This window comes from Primulina tabacum, chromosome 13 (genome assembly GCF_025594145.1).
Source record: "Primulina tabacum isolate GXHZ01 chromosome 13, ASM2559414v2, whole genome shotgun sequence".
Lineage (NCBI taxonomy): Eukaryota > Viridiplantae > Streptophyta > Magnoliopsida > Lamiales > Gesneriaceae > Primulina > Primulina tabacum.
This window is the reverse complement of record NC_134562.1, coordinates 5,884,629-5,909,328: the sequence shown is the minus strand read 5'-3', so window position 1 is coordinate 5,909,328 and position 24,700 is coordinate 5,884,629. Positions and strand designations below refer to the sequence as shown.

General features: G+C 36.3%; 1 protein-coding gene and 1 long non-coding RNA gene across 2 annotated transcripts; both read left to right on the top strand.

Annotated features, from left to right (window-relative positions):
• Nucleotides 1–8,634: 8,634 nt before the first annotated feature.
• LOC142523338 (uncharacterized) lies at nucleotides 8,635–16,112 on the top strand. Its single transcript, XR_012814624.1, has 3 exons — nucleotides 8,635–9,241; nucleotides 15,039–15,095; nucleotides 15,515–16,112. It is a non-coding gene; the product is annotated as an uncharacterized LOC142523338 (long non-coding RNA).
• A 3,832-nt stretch (nucleotides 16,113–19,944) lies between these two features.
• On the top strand, nucleotides 19,945–24,402 carry LOC142521813 (uncharacterized). Its single transcript, XM_075624992.1, has 8 exons — nucleotides 19,945–19,963; nucleotides 21,751–21,862; nucleotides 22,232–22,388; nucleotides 22,456–22,509; nucleotides 22,707–22,799; nucleotides 22,879–22,946; nucleotides 23,470–23,514; nucleotides 23,722–24,402. The coding sequence occupies exons 1-8, from the start codon at nucleotides 19,945–19,947 to the stop codon at nucleotides 24,194–24,196; spliced, it is 1,023 nt and encodes a 340-aa protein (XP_075481107.1). The 3' UTR covers nucleotides 24,197–24,402.
• Nucleotides 24,403–24,700: the final 298 nt, after the last annotated feature.

The window sequence follows — 24,700 nt, the reverse complement described above, 5'->3', positions numbered from 1 at the left end:
CTGCCTGAGAATAAGTTTTCTTACTTTCGAAATATACTTGGATTAATAGACTTAACTTAGTTGTCTTGTTATTCTCTTTGTATTGATTTATCGTGATTCGGTCATCTCTTGTGATTATTTAGTTTGCAGACAATAAAAGATAAGCGAGAAAGACAATCAGTAAACATAAGATAATAATTTCATTACTTATATAGGCGGGGGCGTACATTCTCAATTTCTTTTTCAACGTACATCCTCCAGATTGCCAACCAAGCGGTCAGCTCACCGGTGGAAGTACGTAAAAACTCCTCTGAAAAAGCAATCTTTTTCAGAGTCTTCTGCTCCTTTAAGAGCATGAGGAGATAGACGCCATCGTCAGAGACGATGTCTGCACTATCAGCACTATGAAGACGTCGATAATACTTCCTCATAGTCAACAACTCCCTTGTGGTAGACACCCGTCCGCTTTCAAAGGAGGACTGAAGCTCCTGAATCTTGGTTTAGGTTGCAAGCGTCTTCTCCAGCACCTTAACTTCAATCACCTCCTTCCATGCAGCCACCACCCCTTTCATGAATTCTTCAGCTAAATCAGGACTATTCTCTCTTACCATTTTCTTTTATCTGTGTTTGTTATGTGTGACGATATGGCTAACCTCTATGCCTGTATTTATAGATGAAAACCAGGTACCAAAGATCGAGGTAATCATGACCACAGTGGGGAATGTGAAGCGTTCTGAGCTACGCTATTGACGGTTCATTTACCGAGAATTATCATTTAATAGTTGCATTAATTTAGAGGGAGTTTGATTGATTTTCTGATCTTGCATCTAAAGCAGAAGGCAGTTTGTCTTTTCTAAAACAACGTATCTACTGGTTTCCTTTTGTCAAGAAACTGAATTGATTTAAGTAATCTATAACTTCCAGTAGAAGATAGCTTAATATGACAAATTCCCTAAGATATTTTAAAAGTATTTCTTCTGTAACGAGAACTTAAATATTGTTGCAAGAATCAGAATCACATGAATTAAACATATTAAACTATTGTTATTTAATATTGTGTTTGTCCCATTTACAGACAGGTCTCATTTTAAGAAATGTAAAGGACTCAAGCCAACCGAAACTTCTTCAGACTCTTCTGATTTTTACAGACTAAATTCTTCTTATCCTTTACTTTTATATCTCTCAATGAAAACAGTAGATAAACATGATACAACAAAATGAGATTTTTCATAAAACCAGATACATTACATTGTGTTTATCTACTACATTTGTTGATATTAGCAGTTTGAGGTACTTCAGTATAACTGAGTACTTCAACAAGAACATAACTAGAGCTGCTGGAATTCCCTCTGCTTGCATGGTCATGGTTTGTGAAAGGGATTATTCCACAGCTTAACCCTAATGATTTTGAAAAACCGACTGGCTTTTAAAAATTATATCCCAAGGAATTTTTCCAAGCCTTCATATCTTGAAAAAGGATGTCTTCAAACATCTGATTACGAGCCGCTGGAAGTTGCCTCTGGAATTCTTCTGCTGATTCAGTCTCTGGAGAAGACTCCGAGCTGTTAGTTGATTTACTCATATTTGTTTTGGGATAAATGACTTGTTGTGTAAACTTGCAGGTATTTATAGAAGGAAATGGATAAACTCTGACTGATCAGCTTCAACTCAGATATCGAAGAGTCACCTGTCACTTCCCTCATATATCATATCTTTGCATTTAATTATTGCACATATTTAGGGAGAAATTTATTCGGATTTCTTTTGATTTTCTGATTATATGATAAAAACAGAAGGTGGTTTGTCTTTTCGAATAAAACAACGTGTCTACTGGTTCTGTCGAGGCTCTGAATACATGTCAGCACTTTGAAACTTCCAGTAGACGTTATCATAAGATGACAAATCCTCTTCTGATTTTTTTAGTAACCACTTGGACAGCCCGCTCTTTTCACAAAATTTCAAAATCATTGCTCAGTCTGACACGATCTGATTAGTTTTTCAAATACTCAACCGCAAACATATTGACACGTGTCCTTATGTTTTACATTGAAGACTGTACATTTTATTAACTAGTTTACTAGTTTATTATTCTTTTTACCTTTACGATTCCAGACTCTTTGCTATCTCGCTACTGCTTTCTCTGGTATTCCTCTCTACTGCACAATCTATCTAATTTGTTTCTTCTCACAGAAATGGTCGGAGCATATACTCTTAATGCCTATCAAGTTAACTTTGCTTCAGTTCTCAACATTAAAGATGAGAATCTTGTTAAAATGTTCAAAGCTATTGAGAAATCAGGACTCCGAAAGTTCTTGGAAACACCTGCTGTGATATACAAAACGGCTCTTCTGGATTTTTACGCTAAGGCAACCGTTAAAGAAGGGAAGATCAATTATTCACAGGGAAATGTGTCTATTTCCATTGATGCTGCATTTTTGGGATCGACTTTCTTTCTCCCATGTTCAGGTATTTCTGAACTCTGATGTTTCTAAACAGGATATGTCTACTGCTCTCCGCACCTTTTCAGCTTCCGAAAGAGGAACTTTCTCCATCTTGCTTCAAGAAACTTCTGAAAATGGAATATCAAGTGCTTGCTGATATTGTGGCAAAGGCACTTTTGGTCAAGGCTGGCACATTTGATAAATTGACCAAAGAAAAAGTCCGAGTGATGATTGCCATCACGACAGAAATTAAAATGGACTGGAGTAGTTTCTTGTTTCGTATAATGAAGGAGATGGTTACAAGAAAGAGTTCTGGATTTGCTGTTCAGATCAGCACAATGCTGAAGGATGCTGGTTTTGCTTTTACGGCTGAACAAGATGCTACTTTCGTAACAATGATCGATGCTGACAACTTACTCGCTTTAAGGCCTAAGCCAACTGTGGCTGAGTTTGTGGCTTTAAAAAGGGAAATTGGAGATGCTCTCACTGAGGATCACGGACCTCAAAAGAAGATTAAGAGAAAGAGAGTGGTTATCTCCACTGATTCTAATAAAACTGTATCTGAGGAGTCTGCTGCTCCTACTTCAGAATCTCTGCCTACTACTCCTGCCAAGAAGAAGAAGCCTCGCACTATTCTTCGCATCAAGAGGACATCTGATATTGTTGATATGGACACTGTTCCAGTGCGTCAAGTATTTCCAGAAGTCACTTCATCTGTACCTGCAATTGTCAATCAACCAGAAGCAACTTCCAATACACCAACTTTTAGACCTAATTCTGGGGTTGTCATTCGAGACTCTGTTACAGGATCTTCTGCTTTTCGACCAGTATTGCCTATGTTACCCTCTGATAAAGGCAAAGGAAAACTGATTGAAGAATCAAAATCGTATGGAGCCAAGTTATCTGTTGAAACCGGTGTTGATCTTCACTTAGCAGAAATAGAAACTTCTGCTAATGATGACATGATTTTCTTTGATGAATGGCATGAAGTTCGAGTTTTCCATCACTTCTCATACTTCAAGACAAAAGGCACTTATGAGAAAATAATGAAAGCCGAGAAGAAAGTCTTTGAGTTTGCAAAGACTGATAATGTGATTGAAACTATGTGTAGACGAAGCTACATTCTTGAACAATTGAAATGTCAGAAGCTGGAATCAGTTCTGCAAAATCTCAAATCAAATTTTGATATTCTGATGCCAACTGCTGCTCAGGATCGACATGTTATTAATATTCTGACCGATCGATTGAAACAGATGCATGAGCAACTTATTGCTCAAGAAGAAGGCTTTAAAGAGCCGATTCAGTACCATGTAGGCCTTGTTCCAGATTTCACTCAGATTCAGATAGTTGAGGAACGAACTCCAGCTTCACCAAAAGATCCAGTTTCCAGTACGCCTGCATCAGTGAAGCAGCCTACTCAGTCTTCATCTCTTCTATCTGTTCGTGAACTGGCTTCGGTGGAAGAAGTCATTGAATCAATTGTTCCAACACTCTCTACTGCTCAAGAGACAGAACCAGATATCCCTCCACCAGAAGAACAACCCATGCCAGAATCAGATGCTGCCCCATCCTCTTCATTGCCAAATCTAGAGAATTTTTCTGCTGAACATCAAGCAGACATGGAAGCTCTTTTGAATCAGCAATCTGAATTTCTGTCTGCGGTACAACCACTCGAGACCACTGACATTGTTTCGACTGAAGAAAATCTAGTCCCTGACCCCTCTACTATTTTTGAAGAACCTGTTCCTTCTACTGTTAAGGACACTACTGCTCCAGTAGTAAGCTCTGCTGAACCTGGCCCCTCTTCTGATCCAACGAATGTTATTCCTCCTACTGACCTGCCAGCACTTCAAGACTCCACTGCATTTGTCGTATCCACTCATGTTCCATCCGATCATGATGTTTGCCTTGCTGAAATGAGAAAACGCTTGACGGAAAGGACTCCTTCACCAGAGTCAGAACCTTTTAATCTAGAGTTTCAGATCGATGTTCTACAAAGAGAACTCCACAATCTTTCTGATACAGTCAAGCAGTTATCGCGTGAACATGCGGCATAAGTCAGTGGTGCTCAGTCCTTCTGAAGCCGCATGTCCAAAGAAACACTTAACACGGCAGAATCAATGACCAAAATGCACACTGAAACCATTGTTTTTAGACAAGCCATGTCCAGAAGTTATGGTCCTTTGGCGCTCGTTCAATCTGACATCCTCAAACGCCTGACCGATCATGATGATCTTATTCGCTCAGTTTCCACCACCATGGAATCTATGGACGCCAAGATTGAGTCCCAATCTCAATCTCTCACTACTCTTAGTGATCGAGTTTCTACTCAGGCTCCGTATCTGGAAATGATAACTAATGGTATTCAAAACTTGTCTGGACGAATGGATGATTTGATTGCTTGTGTTATTACTACTGATGCCAAAAAGGGGGAAGAAGGAAAAAGAGGAAGAGATCACATAGAAGCAGAACAGAGAAGAACAGGAGACCATGCAGAATCATCAGCTAAAAGAGATCAGGATCCTCAAAATGAAGAAATCATGTTCAGGGATATTGGAACTGATGATTGACAATCTTTGCTCTTTAATTTTGCTAATATAAACTTCTGATTGACTACTATCTGTTTTATGATGCTTTTGTATTGTCTAGGTTTTGGCATCACCACAAAGGGGAAAATTGATAGATCTAAATTAATTGTAGCGATGAAAATCAAAACCAGTAGATCACTCGTTAAAAACAGTAGACTATGCATAAAGCAGAAGTTAACGATTGATAAACCAGTACTCAGCTCTAGCAAATAAAAAAACAGAAGCAGTACTTAAGTTTATCAGTATGACTGGAAAATCAGTAGCACGAAAAAGAACTTAACGGAACTAGTCTTGAATGTTACCGTTATGTTACCTAGTACTAGTATTAATTACAGCATTAAATACTGTACGAAATCATTTAATGAGCTTTACCGATTTTAGTATAAAACAGGACTGATTGTTTTATAGCCTTTTTGCAGGAACCTATTTCGGTAATAAAGCTAATTCTATCAGAAGTCAGAAGACATTATCTGATTATAGACGTTGAACTAAGTCATCTATATATATGGTACAAATCCATATAGAAGATAGTGCGTTGAATATTTCTCTCAAGAATCCATCTCATCTTACTCAACAAAGAAACCGCGAATCCTTTGATATCTTCAAGTTCAACATACAGAAAAGTAGCACACGCTTCATAACAGATATCTGATCTATTAAGATCATCTTGTGCTACTGTTTCGTACACTCTTCACAAATATTCACAGTACTCATATTTTATCAAGAAGAGTTTGTAATCTGGAAAAAAGTCTTTTCCAGAACTTTGTTGTATCGTATCTTTACTGTGATGAGTCGCTAAGAGTTTCAGTAGGCAAAGGGTAAGCCCTGCTGAAGTGGGTGTGTACAAGAGTTGTACTGTAAAATCCAAAGTCTTTTAGTGATACCTTCTGGAAACAGAAGAAGGGGAGACGTAGAAGATTTTATTTTCGAACTTCCATAAACAACTGCTGTCTACTGATATTACTATTTTCATATATTCCTTCGGATTGTTTCCGCACGTATTATTGTAATCTGTTGGAAGTATTCACGACAAGATCAGCTACTATCCTTAACAGGATTCTAGCACCTTCTTTATCTAAGAGAGAAAAGAAAGAAAGTGGAGAAGAGTTCATTCACCCCCCCTCTATACTCTTCCTCGATCCTCAACAATCTCTCCATTAAAATTATAACGAGTTCTCCCCCTATATCTCTGGAATTATGAAAATTATAAAAGAAGAGGGATAACTAACCAATTTTCTCCACGACTCATTTTCTGCTGCAGCACATATGCTCTTCCTTCAACGAATAAACTGTTTTTTCTAGAGCATAAATAGGCTGCATATTTTATACCATTGTAATCCTTTACGAGTCTAGTTTGCAACACAAAAAGCGGTTCGTCATTTGGACACTCGAGCAAGGAGGTATGTCATATTTCCCACGGTCACTGCAAGCTGCACAAAAATTCAGTTTTGCATATATATGTTTAAAAAAATCTGAAATTTTCGAATTTTAAATATCAAAATTAGTTTCAATGCTCTTTCAAGAACAACCCGCTCTGATACCACTTGACACGATCGATTTGAAGGGTCGAAATGTTTAGAAGGGGGGTTGAATAAACACTATAAGATATTTGACTCTTTTTCGATAAAGGTGAATCAGTTTAGTGATAAACTGAATCCAAGAATCTTGTTGTCGATATCAGTCAGTTATGGGTACATTATTGTGCGATTTTATTTTATCGAGTTCGGAATTTATTATTTTATTTTATAAATTGTGTATTTGGTTCACTCCTCATTTGTGTTGGTTAATTTGTAAGAAAAGTGGGGAAAATATTAAAATTGGTGGATATTGATGAAGCTGGGACTTAAGGTGTCGTGCTAGGGCGGTAAAAAATGATCACCTTAGTGCGAGAGTTAAAAAAATAGAACTTGACAAAAACGGTGGCGCTTGTATGCGAATCTTTAGCCAAAAAAAGGAAAGAATATTTTGAGTAGAAAAACGGTTGCACGATGGAAAGGGCTAAAGATGATTTTTGAAATCTTAAAATATGGGAGGCAAGCTTTTATGGAAAGAAAACTTGTATTTTGATTTGTTTCCATGAGCATATATATTAAAAAGGGATAAAAGAAAAACCTAGAAGGGGAAGAGGCAGCTAGTTGTAGGAAGAAAATGAGGAATTACACAAAAGCTTCAGATAGAGAACTTCAGGAGCTACATCTAGAAATCAATTGAGGAAGAAGAATTGCGAACAACATTTTTATTTCTTTTCTCTTATTTTATTTCTATTTTAGTTAGGATTTGAGGGATCCTACCCAAAACATTATGTTGTGATTTATCTTTCAAGATTGAATTTATTTTTGGAGAATTCTTGAATGTGATATTGATTTTATTCGGGTTATTGAAGCGTAGCTAACTTCTTTAATATTTAATATTGTTATTGAATTTGAGAGAAAATTTTACAATAGAAACAAATAACATAATCCATAGATATATAATTTGCATAGACATATGGGTTTGTGTACAAGTTGATAGTCATAGACTAAAAATCGAAAGTTAGATAATTTCACGGATCATTAATGCGATTTCAATTGTTAAATAACACAATGAGACTTGGTTATTGTATTTTTTAATTATATTGATATAGCTCGACAGCGTATATTAATAGATTTGTGAATCCTATCAAAATCATGACTTAAGAATTGAAATTCAATCATTAGAATAAAATTAAGGGGTAGGTGAACCGATATCATAACAATTGTTTATATATTAGTTTTAGTTCATATTATTTATAATGTGTTTGTTTCATTTCGGTATTTTAATATTAATTTAGTTGATTAATTAATTCAGTTATCATTTTAATTAACTGAAGAACTGTTCTTGAAGAGAAATTTGTCAATCAATCTATAGAAACGATACTCGTAATTTGTACACAATATTATAACTTTACTCGTACACTTACGATTCATTCGAGCATAAACTTTGATATTATTTTTACTGGGGATTCTTAATATAAGAAAATCTAGATCAAGTTTTTGGCATCGTTGCCGAGGATTGAAATTGACAGATTTTATTTTTTTGTTACTTTCTTTATTTATTTTAAATTTTTTTATTTTATTGATTATATTTCATTAATGCGTGATCTACCGCTTTTATTTTATTTTTGTAGGAATTTTTCTTGTGCAGTAATTCAAGATGTTCCATCAACAAATATTCACAAATTTTGCCCAACAACATGGAGAGTCATTCTATCAGCATGAGACGGATTCAACAATTTAGCAAACACCTTTTGGTATCGTGATTGTTCCAAATATTTTATTAACAGAAATTTCTTTAAATGTTTGGATGCAGAAACACGAAGATGGATAATCAATGGAGCTCCAACAACTAGTAGTCCTATATTTCGCCTAGGTGACGATGAGATGATACACTTGTTTAATGACATGGTGAAATTTAACTACGATCAGTGTAGGGATCCTTCACTACAGAGTTGGAGCCACCAATACCCACCCGAAATTAGTTACCCAGATGTTAGGAATCAACGTTTCGATTATCAAGATGGGGATGAATATAATTGAGAATTAATCATGAATAGACTCGAGGTTATGGTGGATGAATACGTGGAATTGACTGGGAAAACTATAGGAAAATTGGTCTCAGTCGAAGGAAGTTGTAAAAGAAATACCATACGAAGATGAGTAAAAAACGAAGTTGGGGGATGAAAAAGTACCCTAGACTATCGATTTGAACTATTCGATAGTGTCATCATACACACACCCACGGGATCATTCTCTTTCCCCAACACAGATTTCAAAAATTTTGTTCATCAAGAGCCAACACTGACGTTCTATTCCCATGGTTATCATTATTTATGGATTGTTGTTGAGGAGATAAGTTTACGATGTATACATCTAGTCAAGCTTGAGAGCACACAGAACCAAGACCCATACATGGTGTCATATGATATTTACTTCGGAAATCAACCGCTCTTTAATGAATGTTTATGATGTTCAAGCCGACGACTAAACATCATGAGCTATTTGGGAGGAAACCCAAGAATTTTATTTTTTTATTTTTTTTAGGTTTTGCATTGAGTTCTTGTTTCTTGTGATTTGATCTTGTATAATCTCTTAAAATTTCATGTAAGGTGTGCACATTGGAGGAAGTATCAGATTGGTGGCCTAAGAAATTCTTCGCAGAAAAAAAAGATTGATGTCCATCCTAAGTTCTCAAGCCCACTGTCTTACAATCTACCCGGTGAGTTCTTTTCTTGTTTTTCATGCATCCAGTATTCTTGCATTTAGTAGTTTGTGTTTAATTGATTTGTGTCTTATGTGTCGTATAGTGCATTGGAGACAATGCATGATTTTAGTATGGGGAGGGGGTAGTTCATATCCTTTATTTAATTTTTGTTACAAAAAAAATTCCATGGTGTTAATTGTTAGTTGTGTGAATAAATGATCCCTCTATCTGTAGACTTGCGATGTTAACCAATCAAGAAATCCGAATAATCAGAGTATGGCTAACATATATGATATGCGAATACTTAATGCACTTTTCACACATCAAATTGAAAACAAAGAAGACACGATATTTACGTGGTTCGATCAAGATGATCTACGTCCACGGGAGGCACTCTCATTAAGAATATGAATGGTAATTCAGTATACACAATGATCAAGAAGATTCAGAAAATATACAGCAAACTATACAATCACACTCTTGTTCCTCTCCTATGCATTTCAAAGGAACACTCTTGTTGTTGTTTTCGAAGTGCTATTCTCCTTCTATTTTTCTTGGCCCTTTCACCTCGCCTGATATATCTTTATATATCTCTCTTTCTGCTAACCACTTGAATCCAACGGCTATGCATCTCCGGAGGTTCCAGGCCATTGATTTTATCCAATCAGTTTGTTAGCAACTGTCAACTAACCGATTGCCGATCCACCCTTGACTTCTTCATGTATATACTTAATGTTATCCTTCATCCATTGTTGACACTATATTAACAATCTCCACCTTGTCAACAATTTTGGGATTCCAAGTGAGAGTGCCTCCTTCATCTTCCTGGTCTTAAGTGATGTGGCCCTTGGCCACATTCACCATTTCCATGCAGTGGTGAAGTTTATCAATTGGTATGACTTTTGTGCACATATCAGCTGGATTATCTTCAGTGCTTATTTTCTGAACTAAGATTTCTCCACCTTCAATGATCTCCCGTACAAAGTGGAGTTTGATGTCTATGTGCTTAGTCCTCTAATGAAAGGATTGATGCTTTGAAAGGTGTATGGCACTTTGATTGTCGCAGAAGACTGTTAAGGACTCTTGTTTAAACCCGAGTTCTGTCAAGAAGCCTTTCATCCAAAGAGCCTCTTTAAAAGCTTTTGTTATTGCCATATATTCTGCTTCTGTAGATGATAGTGCAACTACTGGTTGGAGGGTTGCCTTCCAGCTTACTGCAGTATTATATACTGTGAATATGTAGCCTGTCAAGGACTTCCTTGTGTCTATGCTTCCTGCATAGTTAGCGTCCACATACCCTTTTCCTAAGCAATTATCCTCATTTTCTCCTCTGAATATCAGACCACAGTTTATGGTGCCTTTTATATATCTCAGTATCCACTTTAGAGCCTGCCAGTGTTCCTTTCCTGGATTTTCCATAAACCTACTCACCATGCTGACTGCATAAGCCAAGTCAGGTCTTGTACACACCATCAGGTACATCTGACTTCCTACCGCACTTGCATATGGAACCTTTCTCATGTAATCTTTATCAAGCTCTGTCTCTTGGGCTTGGCTTACAGAGAGTTTAAAATGCTGAGCCATTGGTCCTGCTACGGATTTAGAGCTTACCATCTCAAATCTTTCAAGTATCTTTCGAGCATAACCTTGCTGAGATAGAAATAACTCTCTTGTGTGTCTGTTTCTCTGAATTTCCATGCCGAGAACCACTTTGGCCTGACCTAGATCTTTCATCTCAAATTCAGTATTTAATTCACCTTTCAGTGAGTGAATTTCTCCTATGTCTTGACTTGCTATGAGCATGTCATCAACGTATAGCAGTAGGTACATTGATTTTCCAGAATTGGTTTTCTTTTGATAGACACATGCATCATAGTTGTTCCTGGTAAACTTGTGAGCTATCATGAAATCATCAAAGCGCCTATACCATTGTCTAGGTGCCTGCTTTAGGCCATAGAGCGCCTTGTTCAGTGAGCATACCAGAGGTGATTCATCATTTATTTCTTCAAACATTTGAGGCTGTTGCATATATATCTTCTCATCAAGATCCCCATGGAGAAAAGCTGTCTTGACATCAAGTTATTCAAGCTCCAAGTTTTCTTTTGTAGCAATTGATAGCATTGTCCTGATTGATCTGTGTTTGACCACCGGTGAGAAGACTTCATGATAATCAATTCCTTTCACTTGAGAGAACCCTTTAGCTACAAGCCTAGCTTTGTATCTGGGCTTCTCAACCCCTGGTATGCCCTGCTTCCTCTTGAAAATCCACTTGGACCCAATCAGTTTTTGATGTTTAGGCTTTGGAACTAGTGTCCAAGTGTTATTCATTTTGAGGGCTTCCATTTCTTCTGCCATAGCGGCACACCAATTTTTTCTTTCCTTTGACTTCATGGCTTCTTGTAGGTTCAGTGGTTCACTGTCAAACTGGGATGCCACAGAGAAAGCATAAGACAAGTAGTCTGCATGTCCGAACCTCTGTGGGGGTTTTATAATCCTCCTTTCTCTGTCTCTTGCAAGTTTAAAGTCTTGCAAATTCAAGGGATCTTTGTTATCAGTATCTAAATGATCATCATCAATTGTGCAGCCTTCTTGAACCAAGGAATCTGAGTCTCCAAGCTCCACCTCGATCCTTGTAGTGTCAATGTTATTTTGGCTTTCAGTAGACACTTCTTCTATTTGTGTTGGCTTGAGTGGGAACATGTCCTCCTTAAAGGTCACATCTCTACTGATAATAGTCTTGTGATTTCCTGGTTCAATGCACCAGAGTTTGTATCCTTTTATTCCTTCAGGGTATCCTAAGAAGATGCATTTCATGGCCCTGTCTTCCAGCTTTCCTTTCTTAACATGTGCATAAGCAGCACATCCAAAAACCTTTAGATCAGTTAGTTGCGGTTTAGATGAGGTCCATTTTTCCATAGGGGTCTTGAATCCCAGTGGGACTGAGGGACTTCTATTGATGAGATGACAGACCGTATTTGCAGCTTCGGCCCAAAAAGACTTTGATACTCCTGAATGAGACAGGATACACCTTACTCTTTCAAGGATAGTCCTATTCATTCTTTCAGCAAGTCCATTTTGTTGTGGAGTGTAAGGTGCTGTAAAATGCCTAGCAATACCTTTGTTGTTACAGAACTGATGAAATTCTTTTGAACAATATTCGAGACCATTATCAGTTCTCAACTTCTTTAACTTCTTGCCGGTTTGATTTTCAACAAGGGCAAGCCATTGTTTGAATTTTTCCAGTGCTTCACTCTTATTTTTCAGTGTGTAGATCCATACCCTTCTTGAATAATCATCAATTATCGTCATGAAGTATCTTGCTCCACCATTTGATTGTACCCTTGAAGGACCCCAAAGGTCTGAATGCACATAATCCAGTGGTGCATTGAGGTATGCTTTCCATCATTGAATTTGACTCTTGTGGACTTGCCTCTGATGCACTCTTCACAGAATTCCATATGATCTAGTGGTTTGTCTCCAAGTAGGCCTTGTTTATGTAGTTCAGTAAGACCCTTCTCACTTATATGTGCTAACCGGAGATGCCACATTCTGGTATTATTCTGCCGTGATTCAATTGCACTTGCAGTCCCTACCAATGCATTTCCTGATAGAACATATAGGACCATTCACCCTGTGTCCCTTCATCATACTTAATGCACCTTTGTAGACTGTAAGAGTTCCTTTCTTAGCCTTGAAGGTATATCCAACCTGATCAAGGCTCCCCAGTGAGATTAAATTTCTTTTCGAATCAGGGATTAATCTCACTTCATTTAGGATCAGCTCAGTACCATTTGTCATCTTGAGTTTTACAGATCCTATCCCTTTAATCTTACATGTCTTGTCATTTCCAAGTATGACTTCCCCACCATCAATTTCCTCTATTGATTCGAACCAGGATTTGTTTGATGTCATATGAAAAGAGCATCCACTGTCAAGTACCCAATGTTGGTCAGTGTTTAAACTTGTGACACACAGCACCTCGGCACTATCATACCCGTCTTGTGCAATTGATGCTTCTCCTTCAATTTTGGTTTTGTCAACCAGCCTTAATCGATCAGGACAATCTCTTCTAAAATGTCCTTGTTTGTGACATAAGAAACACTTCAATTTTCTTGACTTTGATCTGGATCTACTTCGATTTTTGTATCTGAATTCCCTTTTATATGTTCTTCCTCTTTCAAAGAGACTGTCACCATTTTCTCTTGTATCCTTCTCAATGATAGCTTGAAGTTCCTTTGCCTTTAATGCCTTTTGAATTTCTTCAAAAACTACAGATTCTTTGGCATACTTCATTGTCTCTACAAACACTGAATATGATTTGGGAAGAGAATTGAGAACCAAGATAGCCTTATCCTCATCCTCAATTTCTATTCCAATGTTTTCCAAATCCAGAATGAGTCTATTAAAGTCATCCAGATTTTCACCGACTGTCTTAGAATCAGCCATCTTAAAGCCAAATAGTTTTCCTTTAAGATATATACGATCTTGTAGAGATTTATTCATGTAGAGGGATTCAAGTTTTACCCAGATACTTGCAGCCGTTCTTTCTGAAGAGACTTCGCGAAGTACTTTGTCACTTAGGTGCAGAGTTAATGTGCTGAACGCCAATTCCATCATCTCTTGTTTCTTTTCTTCAGATAGAGATTCAGGGAGTTTCTTTTCTCCCTCCAGTGCTTTGGCAACTTTCTGTTGTACCAGTATGGCGTGCATTCTTCTACGCCAGAGTGCAAAGTCTCCCTTTCCATCAAATCGATCAAGTTCGACTTTTCCAGTCATCATCTTGTTGGTGTAGCTGTCAAGAACCTGGCTCTGATACCAGTTTGTGAATAAATGATCCCTCTATCTGTAGACTTGCGATGTTAACCAATCAAGAAATCCGAATAATCAGAGTATGGCTAACATATATGATATGCGAATACTTAATGCACTTTTCACACATCAAATTGAAAACAAAGAAGACACGATATTTACGTGGTTCGATCAAGATGATCTACGTCCAAGGGAGGCACTCTCATTAAGAATATGAATGGTAATTCAGTATACACAATGATCAAGAAGATTCAGAAAATATACAGCACACTATACAGTCACACTCTTGTTCCTCTCCTATCCATTTCAAAGGAACACTCTTGTTGTTGTTTTCGAAGTGCTATTCTCCTTCTATTTTTCTTGGCCCTTTCACCTCGCCTGATATATCTTTATATATCTCTCTTTCTGCTAACCACTTGAATCCAATGGCTATGCATCTCCTGAGGTTCCAGGCCATTGATTTTATCCAATCAGTTTGTTAGCAACTGTCAACTAACCGATTGCCGATCCACCCTTGACTTCTTCATGTATATACTTAATATTATCCATCATCCATTGTTGACACTATATTAACAAGTTGTGTAAAAAAATTTGTTCGGGAAGATATTATGGTGATATTTGGCTAATGATAGATATGAATGGATGATTTACGTACCCACAGATTTTGTTTTTTCTTCATTAGTTTAGAACACCCTTATCTTTTAAACATAAAGTTTTTGTGTGAACGTTGTTCATATGTTGTGACTAGTAAATTGTGTGAATGACGAGGAAAATCATATGAATTGTTTGATACTTAAACAGCATTAGGGGTTTGTAGAACTTGAATACATATCCTTCTAAGAAAATTTACGTACTAGCATCATGAACATAATCTTTTTTGGCAAAGTCTGACCTATTTTCTTATATTGTGCTATCTTCCTTATGATTATCTTATATTATCTTTGGTAGCACTCATTTAAGAAGCAATATGTACCTGAAAAGTCCAATTAATTTATGTTTGCAGGTTAGTAAGAAACGAAGAGATTACATGAGAGTTTTGCTGCACCGACTTGTCAATCAGGTGGTCTAGCAATTTTATGAATGAAATCTACTTGAAATACATGCTATTAGAAATAACATAGTTCACATATTAACATTCACTTCAAAATTAATTTTTATAAATTTTTATGTGTGTGCAACAGGTGTTGTACTTTGATCTTTTGGAATATTTTAGAAAATTCGTCGATGCATAAATTTGAAGCACGAAATCGCCACAGAATTAATTTTTATTGTTATTTTTTTTTCTCTTGTAACATATTTTGCTCGAGGGTGAGCAAAATGTTAGTATGGGGAGGTTGATAGGTATCGATTTTACGTGTTATTTCACGTTGTTTTGAGTACGTTATTGCGTGATTTTATTTTATCGAGTCCGAATTTTGTTATTTTATTTTATAAATTGTGTATTTGGGTGACTCCTTATTTGTGTTGGTTGATTTGTAGGAAAAGTTGGAAAAATATGAAAATTGGTGGACATTGATGAAGTTGGGACAGAAGATGTCGCGCTACAACGATAAAAAATGACTGCCAGAGGGCGAGAGTTAAGAAAACAATAGCACTTGATAGAAACGGTCGCACTAGGGCGGTCAAAAAAGACTGTCCCAGCGTGACACATGAAATATAAAACCATGTATGTGAATCTTTAGCCAAAAGATGAAAGAATATTTTGAGTAGAAAAAGGGGTTGCACGATGAAAAAGGGTTGAAGATTCTTTGTCAAGCCTTAATACATGGGAGACAAGCTTTCATGCGAAGAAAACTTTTGTGAAAAGTAATTTAATTGGTTTCCATGAGTGGAGATATTAAAAAGGGAAAAATGAAAAACCTAGAAGGGGAGGATGCAGTTGTTGGAAGAAAAGGAGGAATTACACAAAAGCTTCAGATAGTGAACTTCAAGAGCTGCAACTAGAAATCAATTGAGGGAGAAGAATTGCGAACGTCGCTTTTATTTCTTTTCTCTTCTTATATTTTCATGTTAGTTAGGATTTAGGGGATCTACCCAAACATTTATGTTGTGATTTATTTTTGAAGATTGAATTTGGTTTTTGAGCATTATTAATTGTGTTATTGATTTTATTCGGGTTGTTGAAGTGTAGCTAAATTCTTCAATGATTAATATTGTGAGAGAAAATTTCAAACTAGGAACAAATAACATAATTCATAGATATAGAACTTGCATAGACATGTAGTTTAGGTACATGTTGATAGCCATAGACTGAAAATCGAATAGAAGATTACACGGATCGTTAATGCGATTCAATTGTTAAATAACATAAAGACATTTGGTTATTGAATTTTGTTAATTATATTAATATAGCTTGACGTAATATATTGATATATTAAGGAATTCCGTCAAAATCATGACTTAAGAATTGAAATTCAATAATTTTAAAAAATTAAGTGGGTGAATGAACATATCTTAATAATTGTTTATATATTATTTTAGTTTATATTATTTATATTTTTTTGTTTCATTTTGTTATTTCAATGTTAATTTAGTTTATTAATTAATTCACTTAACGTTTTAATTAACTAAAAATTGTGTTTGAGGAAAATTTGTCTAATCAATATCTGTTAGAACGATACTAGTATTTTATACATTATTATAATTTGACGTGTGCACTTGCGATTGATTCGAGCGTAAACTTTATTATTACTGTTACATGAAATGTTCCAACAATCTCCCTCTTCTTGATGATTATTGAGAATATTGTGTTTGAAGCACCCTTGCAGGTGCCGAGAATCGATCCCATCAATTGGTATCAGAGCCAGATGTTCTAAGAAGAATATTTGAAAACTGATATTTTAAAATATGTTTCAAAATGTTATTTAAAATGACATTCAAAATCATCTTAAAAATTTTATATGAGTTTGCCGAGGGAAGAGAGAAGATTTTTGGATCTGCAATTAACATTGTAGCCACTTATCTCGACTCCGTAATTTTGTTGTTTTAGCAGCTTGCAGGATTTTGAGTCCAAACTGACAGCAGAATAGCTAAACTGATCAGCGGATAAGATTTCAGTTGCCAGCCTACCAGTTCAGATGATCAACAGATGAAATCCAACTATCAGCTGAAATGTTGGATGATTAGGAGCTTAATCATCATCAGCATACCGCCGCTTCATTGCCATATCAGATCAATGTAGATGATCAATGCGGTTCAGCATCAGTTGAGTCCATATTGCATCAGCTAGACCAGTTAGCCAGCACACAGATCAAGTCCAAGGCAATTATATGTTCTTCTGGCAAAGAAACTCAAAATCGATGCAGCATTTCAAAGCATTCAAGGCAACCAGTTATTGGTATATCCAGTTCTATTATGTATAAACTGACTGATATTTGATGATGTTTAAAATTTGCTATTGTAGTAGCAATTTTCCTTACAAATTTTGGTGTGCTTAAATGTATGATATAAGGGAGTATTTGATTAAATAAACATCATGTTTATCCAGTTAGTTTTCATGTAATTGAACTGATATCCTCATATTTGTTGCCTAAATTGCTTGAATGTTAAAAGATATTAAAACTTTATTACACGCGTAAATAATTATATTTTTAAGTGGGAGTTTTTAATTCAGTTCTTGAGGGGGAGTTCTTAATTGTTTTTAACCACTTTTCCTCTCAAGAACTGAATTTTTTTTTAAAATTTTTTCTTTTTAAAGGTTTTATTTTATTTTAAAATCGTTTTATTTTAACAATTTTTGTGATCATAAAAAAGATGAAGATTGTTAGAACATTTCATGTTCGCAATCTTGATTTTGATGTTAACAAAACTTGTTATTTTGTTTCTAATAAATTTACCTAAGTGCGCAGAAAGCTGAAACTGATCAGGCTTCGAACTGACCAGTTACCGAGCCAAAACTGAATCTATCGAGACGTAAACTGAAAGTACCAACTGATTGTCCAAACTGAATCAGTACAACTGATATATCAAAGACCAGTTCAGCTGATAGGTGATACAGCAGAAGATCTTCAGAAGCCCGGACAGCTGATGAAGAGTGCAACTGATGAAGAACCCAACTGAATCAGTGAAATCAGTTCAGCTGATGAGCCAACTGATTTCACCAAACAAGTTCAAGATCAGTTCAACTGACCAGTTCAGAGCATTACTTAGGAGCCGACCAGTTTGCAGAACACAACAAGCATATCTAAGTGGAATCCAACTGTGCACAAGGGTATAAAAGCAACTGTTCGGTCAAAGGACAATAATGAACGTTGCAGCAGAGCTTAAATCGAGACGTTCTAGAATGGCTGTCAGAAAGGACAAGACACAAATATCGAGGAACAGATTCAAACTGCAACGAACATATTTGATGAATCTTGGTGAACGACCACATTGCCTCTATAAATACAAGATCAAGACCATCAACATAAGTGGGTGAAGAAAAGGGTGTGGATAAACAAGTGTGCATATCAGCTTACAAGAAGCAACCAGTCCAATTTGAGGGAACATTTCAACGTGCTATCAGCTTAGATTAGAAGCACAATTCTCTCAAGTGTGTGAGAACACCTTCGTGTTGTATTCATAGATCAGTTCTCACACACGCACACACAAAATCACTCACATATACACAGAGTGTTAGAGCAGGTGTCCGGCAAGCCAACTTGTGGCTTGAGCTTTATTGACTCTAATGTAAAAATATTTTTATTTTAATAATATTTTACGATTTTATTCGATTATGGTATTATACTTTATCTGTATACCCATGCAAGCTGCATAGATAAAGTCCTTGAATATACAATAGGTATCATGAGGTCTGCGTCGCAACGTAAGATCATGAAACTCATTAGGAAGTGTACCGTATAATCTAAACAGGTTCCTAGTCGATTCAGCCGCCTAAAACAAGGATAAATGTCGCTCGATCTTGAGACTAGCATCTGTGATGTAAACGCCATGTTTCATAGGTAAGGGCATGGAGATGTCCATTCAAACAGATGGGTGATCATATGATGATGCACTGAACGTCCAAGTGGTTCTCACTTATCGAGTGGAATAGTCCGCAGTTATGGTTGTACACCATTAGTCCTTTGACCCGGGACAATGTAGGGGCTATACGTACTAGCATGCACTTTGATCCGTTTACCGACTCCATTGAGGGTCATCAGGTGGCGAGGTTGGGTGTAGTTTCGAAATACGTAGGAGCAAATGCATTGTAGTCGGGGATTCACTGTTCGCCTACGGGTGAAGATATCCTATGTGATCTGATGAGTTAATAGTGCAAGGAGTCTCTGGCCAGAGCAAGAAATTTGCTTTAGGGAAATGTGTTTTTCTAGTTGCACATGCCATGCCACTATTAGTATTCAAAGATAAATCGCATAGTTATCAAATTCATATGCAACTCTCGATACACCAATGGTTGCAGATTCGATCGGGATATATGTGTTGAAGGGACCGTACTGTACGCTAACCATGACTAAAGGTTCTTGCAGGCACTATCAGTGATATCTAGGGGATCATGGGACGATGCTACTAGACGCTCTTACCATGATCCGATGGGTGCAATCAGAAATGAGTTCTGACATTCTTCATCAAGGAGTTGATGAAAAGAATGGGGTTAACTAGGGTAAACCCGAATAAGAATAAATGTTATTCTGAATCACATGGAGATGTGAACCCACGGCTAGCTGTATCCCTGAACCATTGAGGGTCACATAAGTATCGGATTCTGTGTTCCCGTTGAGATAGTCAAATTTCAAGGAGTTGGAATTTGACGACTATAGTTTGATGGAGATCAAACAGGAAGATTATAAAGGAGTTTATGAGCTGATTCCATATGATGGAAGAAGTGTAAGTTAGCATGATTGCTAAATAAAGAAGGAGAGTGGAACTGCCTGTTTTGTGAAGGAGTTGACTAAAACTGGCAGCTGTCAAATATGGTAACTGCAAAATACGGTAAGTTCTAAATTTGGTAAGTGAAAATTTTTATCTCCGAAATTTTCGATTTTCATTATATGAAAAAAATTTGTATTCTTGGTACATCGGCACTCTCGGATCGTCGATCAGAGTTATAATGAGTTCGGAATCATTTTTTTTGGTGAATTTTGAATTTACTAATTAAATGATTGTGCTAGTAGTGGTGACTACTAACATGCACAAATTCCCATAAATATTCTAGAGGAGTCTAGAATTAAATTAACCAAGGAGTTAGTTTATAAATTAAATAATTATTATATAATTTAATATAGACATACATGTATATATTTTATATGGTGATATAAAATATGTGTACATGATATTATTATGTCATGTATAATTAATATTAATAAATACATTATATATTAATTATATGAGAGTTTAAATATAATGAAATTAATAGAGTCCTTGTGGGAGAGTGACTCCTAATTAGATTAGGAGTCTCACTCTATAAATACACCATGAGAAGACATAATTCAATAGAGATTTTATTCCATAAAATCCACAAAAATTCCTTCCCCAATTGCATACACGTGTCTCGGCCACCATCTTGAAATTTTGAAGAAAATTTGGCCAAAAGCAAATTTGATTTGCTTAATTATTGATTAAGAATCTATAATATTTTCTTAATGATTGATTAAGAATCAATTAAGCAAAAATCCATGTTTATGCTTCAAGGAACTCACGGCCACTTTGCAATTAATTTTGTGAAAGTTTCGGCCACTTTGTCCTTCCACTGCCGCGCTGCTTCATATCCGGATTTTGGAAATTCGGAGATGCAGTCTCAACGCACGAATTGTTTGTGATTTCTAGTGCAATCCAAGCGAGGAACAAAGTTTTCGATCGTGGACCTAATTAGGCGATCAAAGGAGAAGAGCCGTTCGTAGGGATTTACAAGAAGGACTATATCCGCCTAAACATCGAAATAGTTTGGAGTCCAGCGTTAAGAACGCGAAGGTATAATTATTTAAACACCCTATGAATGTTTTAAACAAACGACGCCCAAGAACAAAAATTTAAACTTCCGATGCGCCTTGGGTGTGAGAATACGATGTCCCAACACAGATAATAGAGTGTATTGAAAAGCTGAGTGAGTCTTGCACAAAGACATTAAACTTGTGTAGTGTAGTCTTTGACACATAGACGTTAAAGAAGTGTTGGCTGAAAGATGGTGCCTTCAGTCTAGGCTAGGAGTTCAGTTAGGCAGTAGGGTAAGTCCTAAGCTGTGTAGGATTTGTACAAGGTGTTGTATAAATCTAAGTTTTCTAGTGGAACTTACCCGATGTGGTAGAAGGGGTGACGTAGGAGCAGTTGACGTCTCCAAACATCCATAAGAATATATTGTGTATTTAACTGTTTAACGTTTATGTATCAAAGACTATATACACAAGTTTATTGCTTTGGTGCAAGACTCACTCAACTTTTCAATACACTCTATTCTCTGTGTATATGTGAGTGATTTTATGTGTGCGTGTGTGAGAACTGATCTATGAATACAACACGAAGGTGTTCTCACACACTTGTGAGAATTGTGCTTCTAATCTAAGCTGATAGCACGTTGAAGTGTTCTATCAAATTTGGGTTGGTAGCTTCTAGTAAGCTGATATGAACACTTGTTTATCCACACCCTTTTCTTAACCCACTTTTGTTGATGGTCTTGATCTTGTATTTATAGAGGCAATGTGACCATTCACCAAGACTCATCAAATATGTTCGTTTCAGTTTGAATCTATTCCTCGAGATTTGTGTCTTGTCCTTTCTGACAGCCATTCTGGAACGTCTTGACTTTAAGCTATGCTGCAATGTTCATTATTTTCCTTTGACCGCACAGTTGCTTTTATATCCTTGTGCACAGGTGGATTCAAGTTCTAATGGGAGGTGAGTAACTAATTAACCTTTTTCTGTTTTCGAAGCCAAAAGTCTAGCACATTTGCTTGACATGGGTTAGAACTACTGAATTATACACACACATACATATAAGGTTTACCTTTTATTTGATTATAACATTTAATTTTGTGACTTTCCTCTTCTTTTTGTTTATAGAGTGAAGATTTGGCAGGTGAATATTAAGGAACTGCTGAAGTCATCTGAAACTGTTCATGCTTCATTTTCTTTGCTGAGGGAGGTCAGCATATCCTGCTAAAAGTCTGCTACTTATCCTTTCAAAATTTAGACCAGCTACTTTGATTATATCTTATTTTGGAACTTGTGATTGCTCGTGTAATTAGGTTATTACTGTTGATTCAGCACCTGTCTCCATACTTTCATTTACTACCCCCTGCAAACACCACTAAATTTGTTCCTGGCTATTGGTAAAGGATCCGGATCATTTGAAGTGTGGACCATGAATATGACCAGCCATGAATTTGAAATAATTGGCTGTTATAGTGCGCATGACCACATTGTAAGTTCTCAACACCTTTTTTGGCATATGGAATGGCATATGATTTATCTTGTAAAATAACAATCAGGTCACTGGTTTAGCTTGGGCTTTTGATGGACTCTGCTTGTATGGCTGCAGCCAGGTAATAAATATTGAAGGAAGTGTTTTATTGATATAAATATGAATTTTAGTATTAAGGGAGTGTTAGTTCAACAGATATTAAAAATTAAAAAATCCATGTTAATTGCTTTTGTTATCAAGTAATGCCTCAAGCAGAAAGCCTTGAGGTTGAAAAGCTTGGTATCCCTCCAGATTATTTGATCAGTTCATGTATTACAGGACAACTCTATGAAAGCGTGGAATTTAGTTGGGAAAGCACTAAGGGAAATACACATTCCTTCAAATACTCCTGGTTTGAATAGCTCCCCGGATGTATGCATTAATTTTTCATGTTTACTTCTGTTTTAAATTTGCATATTTGTTTCCAATAGACTCTAGATTTTCTCTGCAGGTTCCATATGTATATGATTCTTGCTTTGGTCTGGCAGTATCTCATGGGTGCTTGGCAATTGCTGTGGTATCATATTCCATCCGTCCATTCTCTTATAGTTGGAATGTCCATGAACTTATCCTGAATATTGTACTAGTTTTTCTCTCTTATCAAATTTTAAGTCAAAATAATAAACTCACTCGATGTAGCGATTCAAGATTTGAAGAAAAAACTGAATTCTATTCATAGCATTTTGAGAAAACTCTTAGATAACATACCATCCAAAAAATTGATTTTTTACTTCTCTCATATTATGTTTCAGATGAGATTGGTCAATATCTTGCTTCTTGCCCTTTACAAAAATAAAGAAAATTTACTGAAAATAAAAATAAAGAGGAAAATAGAAAGATCAAAATTTCATCTCTCCGGAACAGTAGTCATATAATAATACCTAGGAAAAGGAGCTTAGTTGACTGAAATGACTCTAAGCAATGGAATCTCTTGATCCTTTTCTTGCACTTGGTCACCTTTTACCTTATGCTGAATAGTTGTCATTGATACCCCTGTACTTAAATCTAGTTCTATGAAGTTTGGTGTCTGTTATTTGAATGCTCGAAGATTTGATTCTGATTTATTAAATCCCATGTACCAAGAAAGGTGAACTTTTAAAATTATATTTTCTGGTAACAAATTATGAAATAGCAACTGCCATGTGGATAGATGCTTGCAACAAACAAGCACCCACATTTCTTTTAAAGAAAATTTTGATGATTTAGTCAAAAGCTGAATGGAAGCAATAAGAACTAACCGTTCAAATAGTTACCTATGTTTGATTGACCAATAAATGTTATTGTAATTTTACAGAACTCAGAAAGCTGCTATCGAGTTCCTTTGGATTGGAGGGCAGCAATTGGACACTTCCTCCAATATATGTTTTGATATTGATTTCGGATCATTTCCTGGTTTTCCTGAGGTAGAATTAATTTGGTTGGAAAAAAATATATTATGGTCTCTGAGTCTGTGTGGGAGTTTCAGTGGGCTTCTGAACATTTGGGATATTGTGGCAGCCCTCGTGTCTTTCAAACAGTCAATACCAAACTATGTAGAGCATATTCTGCAGAAATGGTTGACATCTTATTTTGGATCCAATTTTGGCATTTGTACTACGTTCTTGTCTACGGCATTTAAAATTTTGCCCACTCCTTCAACCCGTAAGTTGCACCACATCAATGTAATCATCAGGCATGTTGTGCTTAAAAATGATGAGGTGAGCGAGAGTAGAAAACACCAAGACTTGGAAAGATTCAGTAGTGCCATAGAGGAACAGACAAATGTATGAAAGGAGTTGCAGTTGTGCTGTGAAAATGAACTACGGAGAAGACTTGTTGGTTTATATTTTTCTGCCATTTTAGATCTTCTGTCAGATGTGCCAACAAATTTTTGCGATGTTGGCTGTTGGCGTCCTGATGAATGGCCACAACTGGAGCACTATATCTCACTTCATGAGAAAATTGTCGAGGATGATTTCTTGCTGCCAATGTTGGTAAAATTAAGAAGAGGTAATTCATGATGTTCTTATCTTTGTTGAACTTCTTTTGGTTCATTCATGCACACATACATAGAATAGCATCTTAAGATACTGTATCAATCTATTAGCTGAAGGATGGTTCCATTCTTGCTTTATTAACAAGAGAGAGAGTTTTTAATATGAAGAACATTGCAGTTTTTGTTCAGCAATTGTTCCATTTGAATCAATAGAATACGCCATTTGTTCGGGAGTGAAGAATGGCAATGGAGTTGATAAAACCCATAAGCTACACCGGTGTTCTGTATCTATGCAACT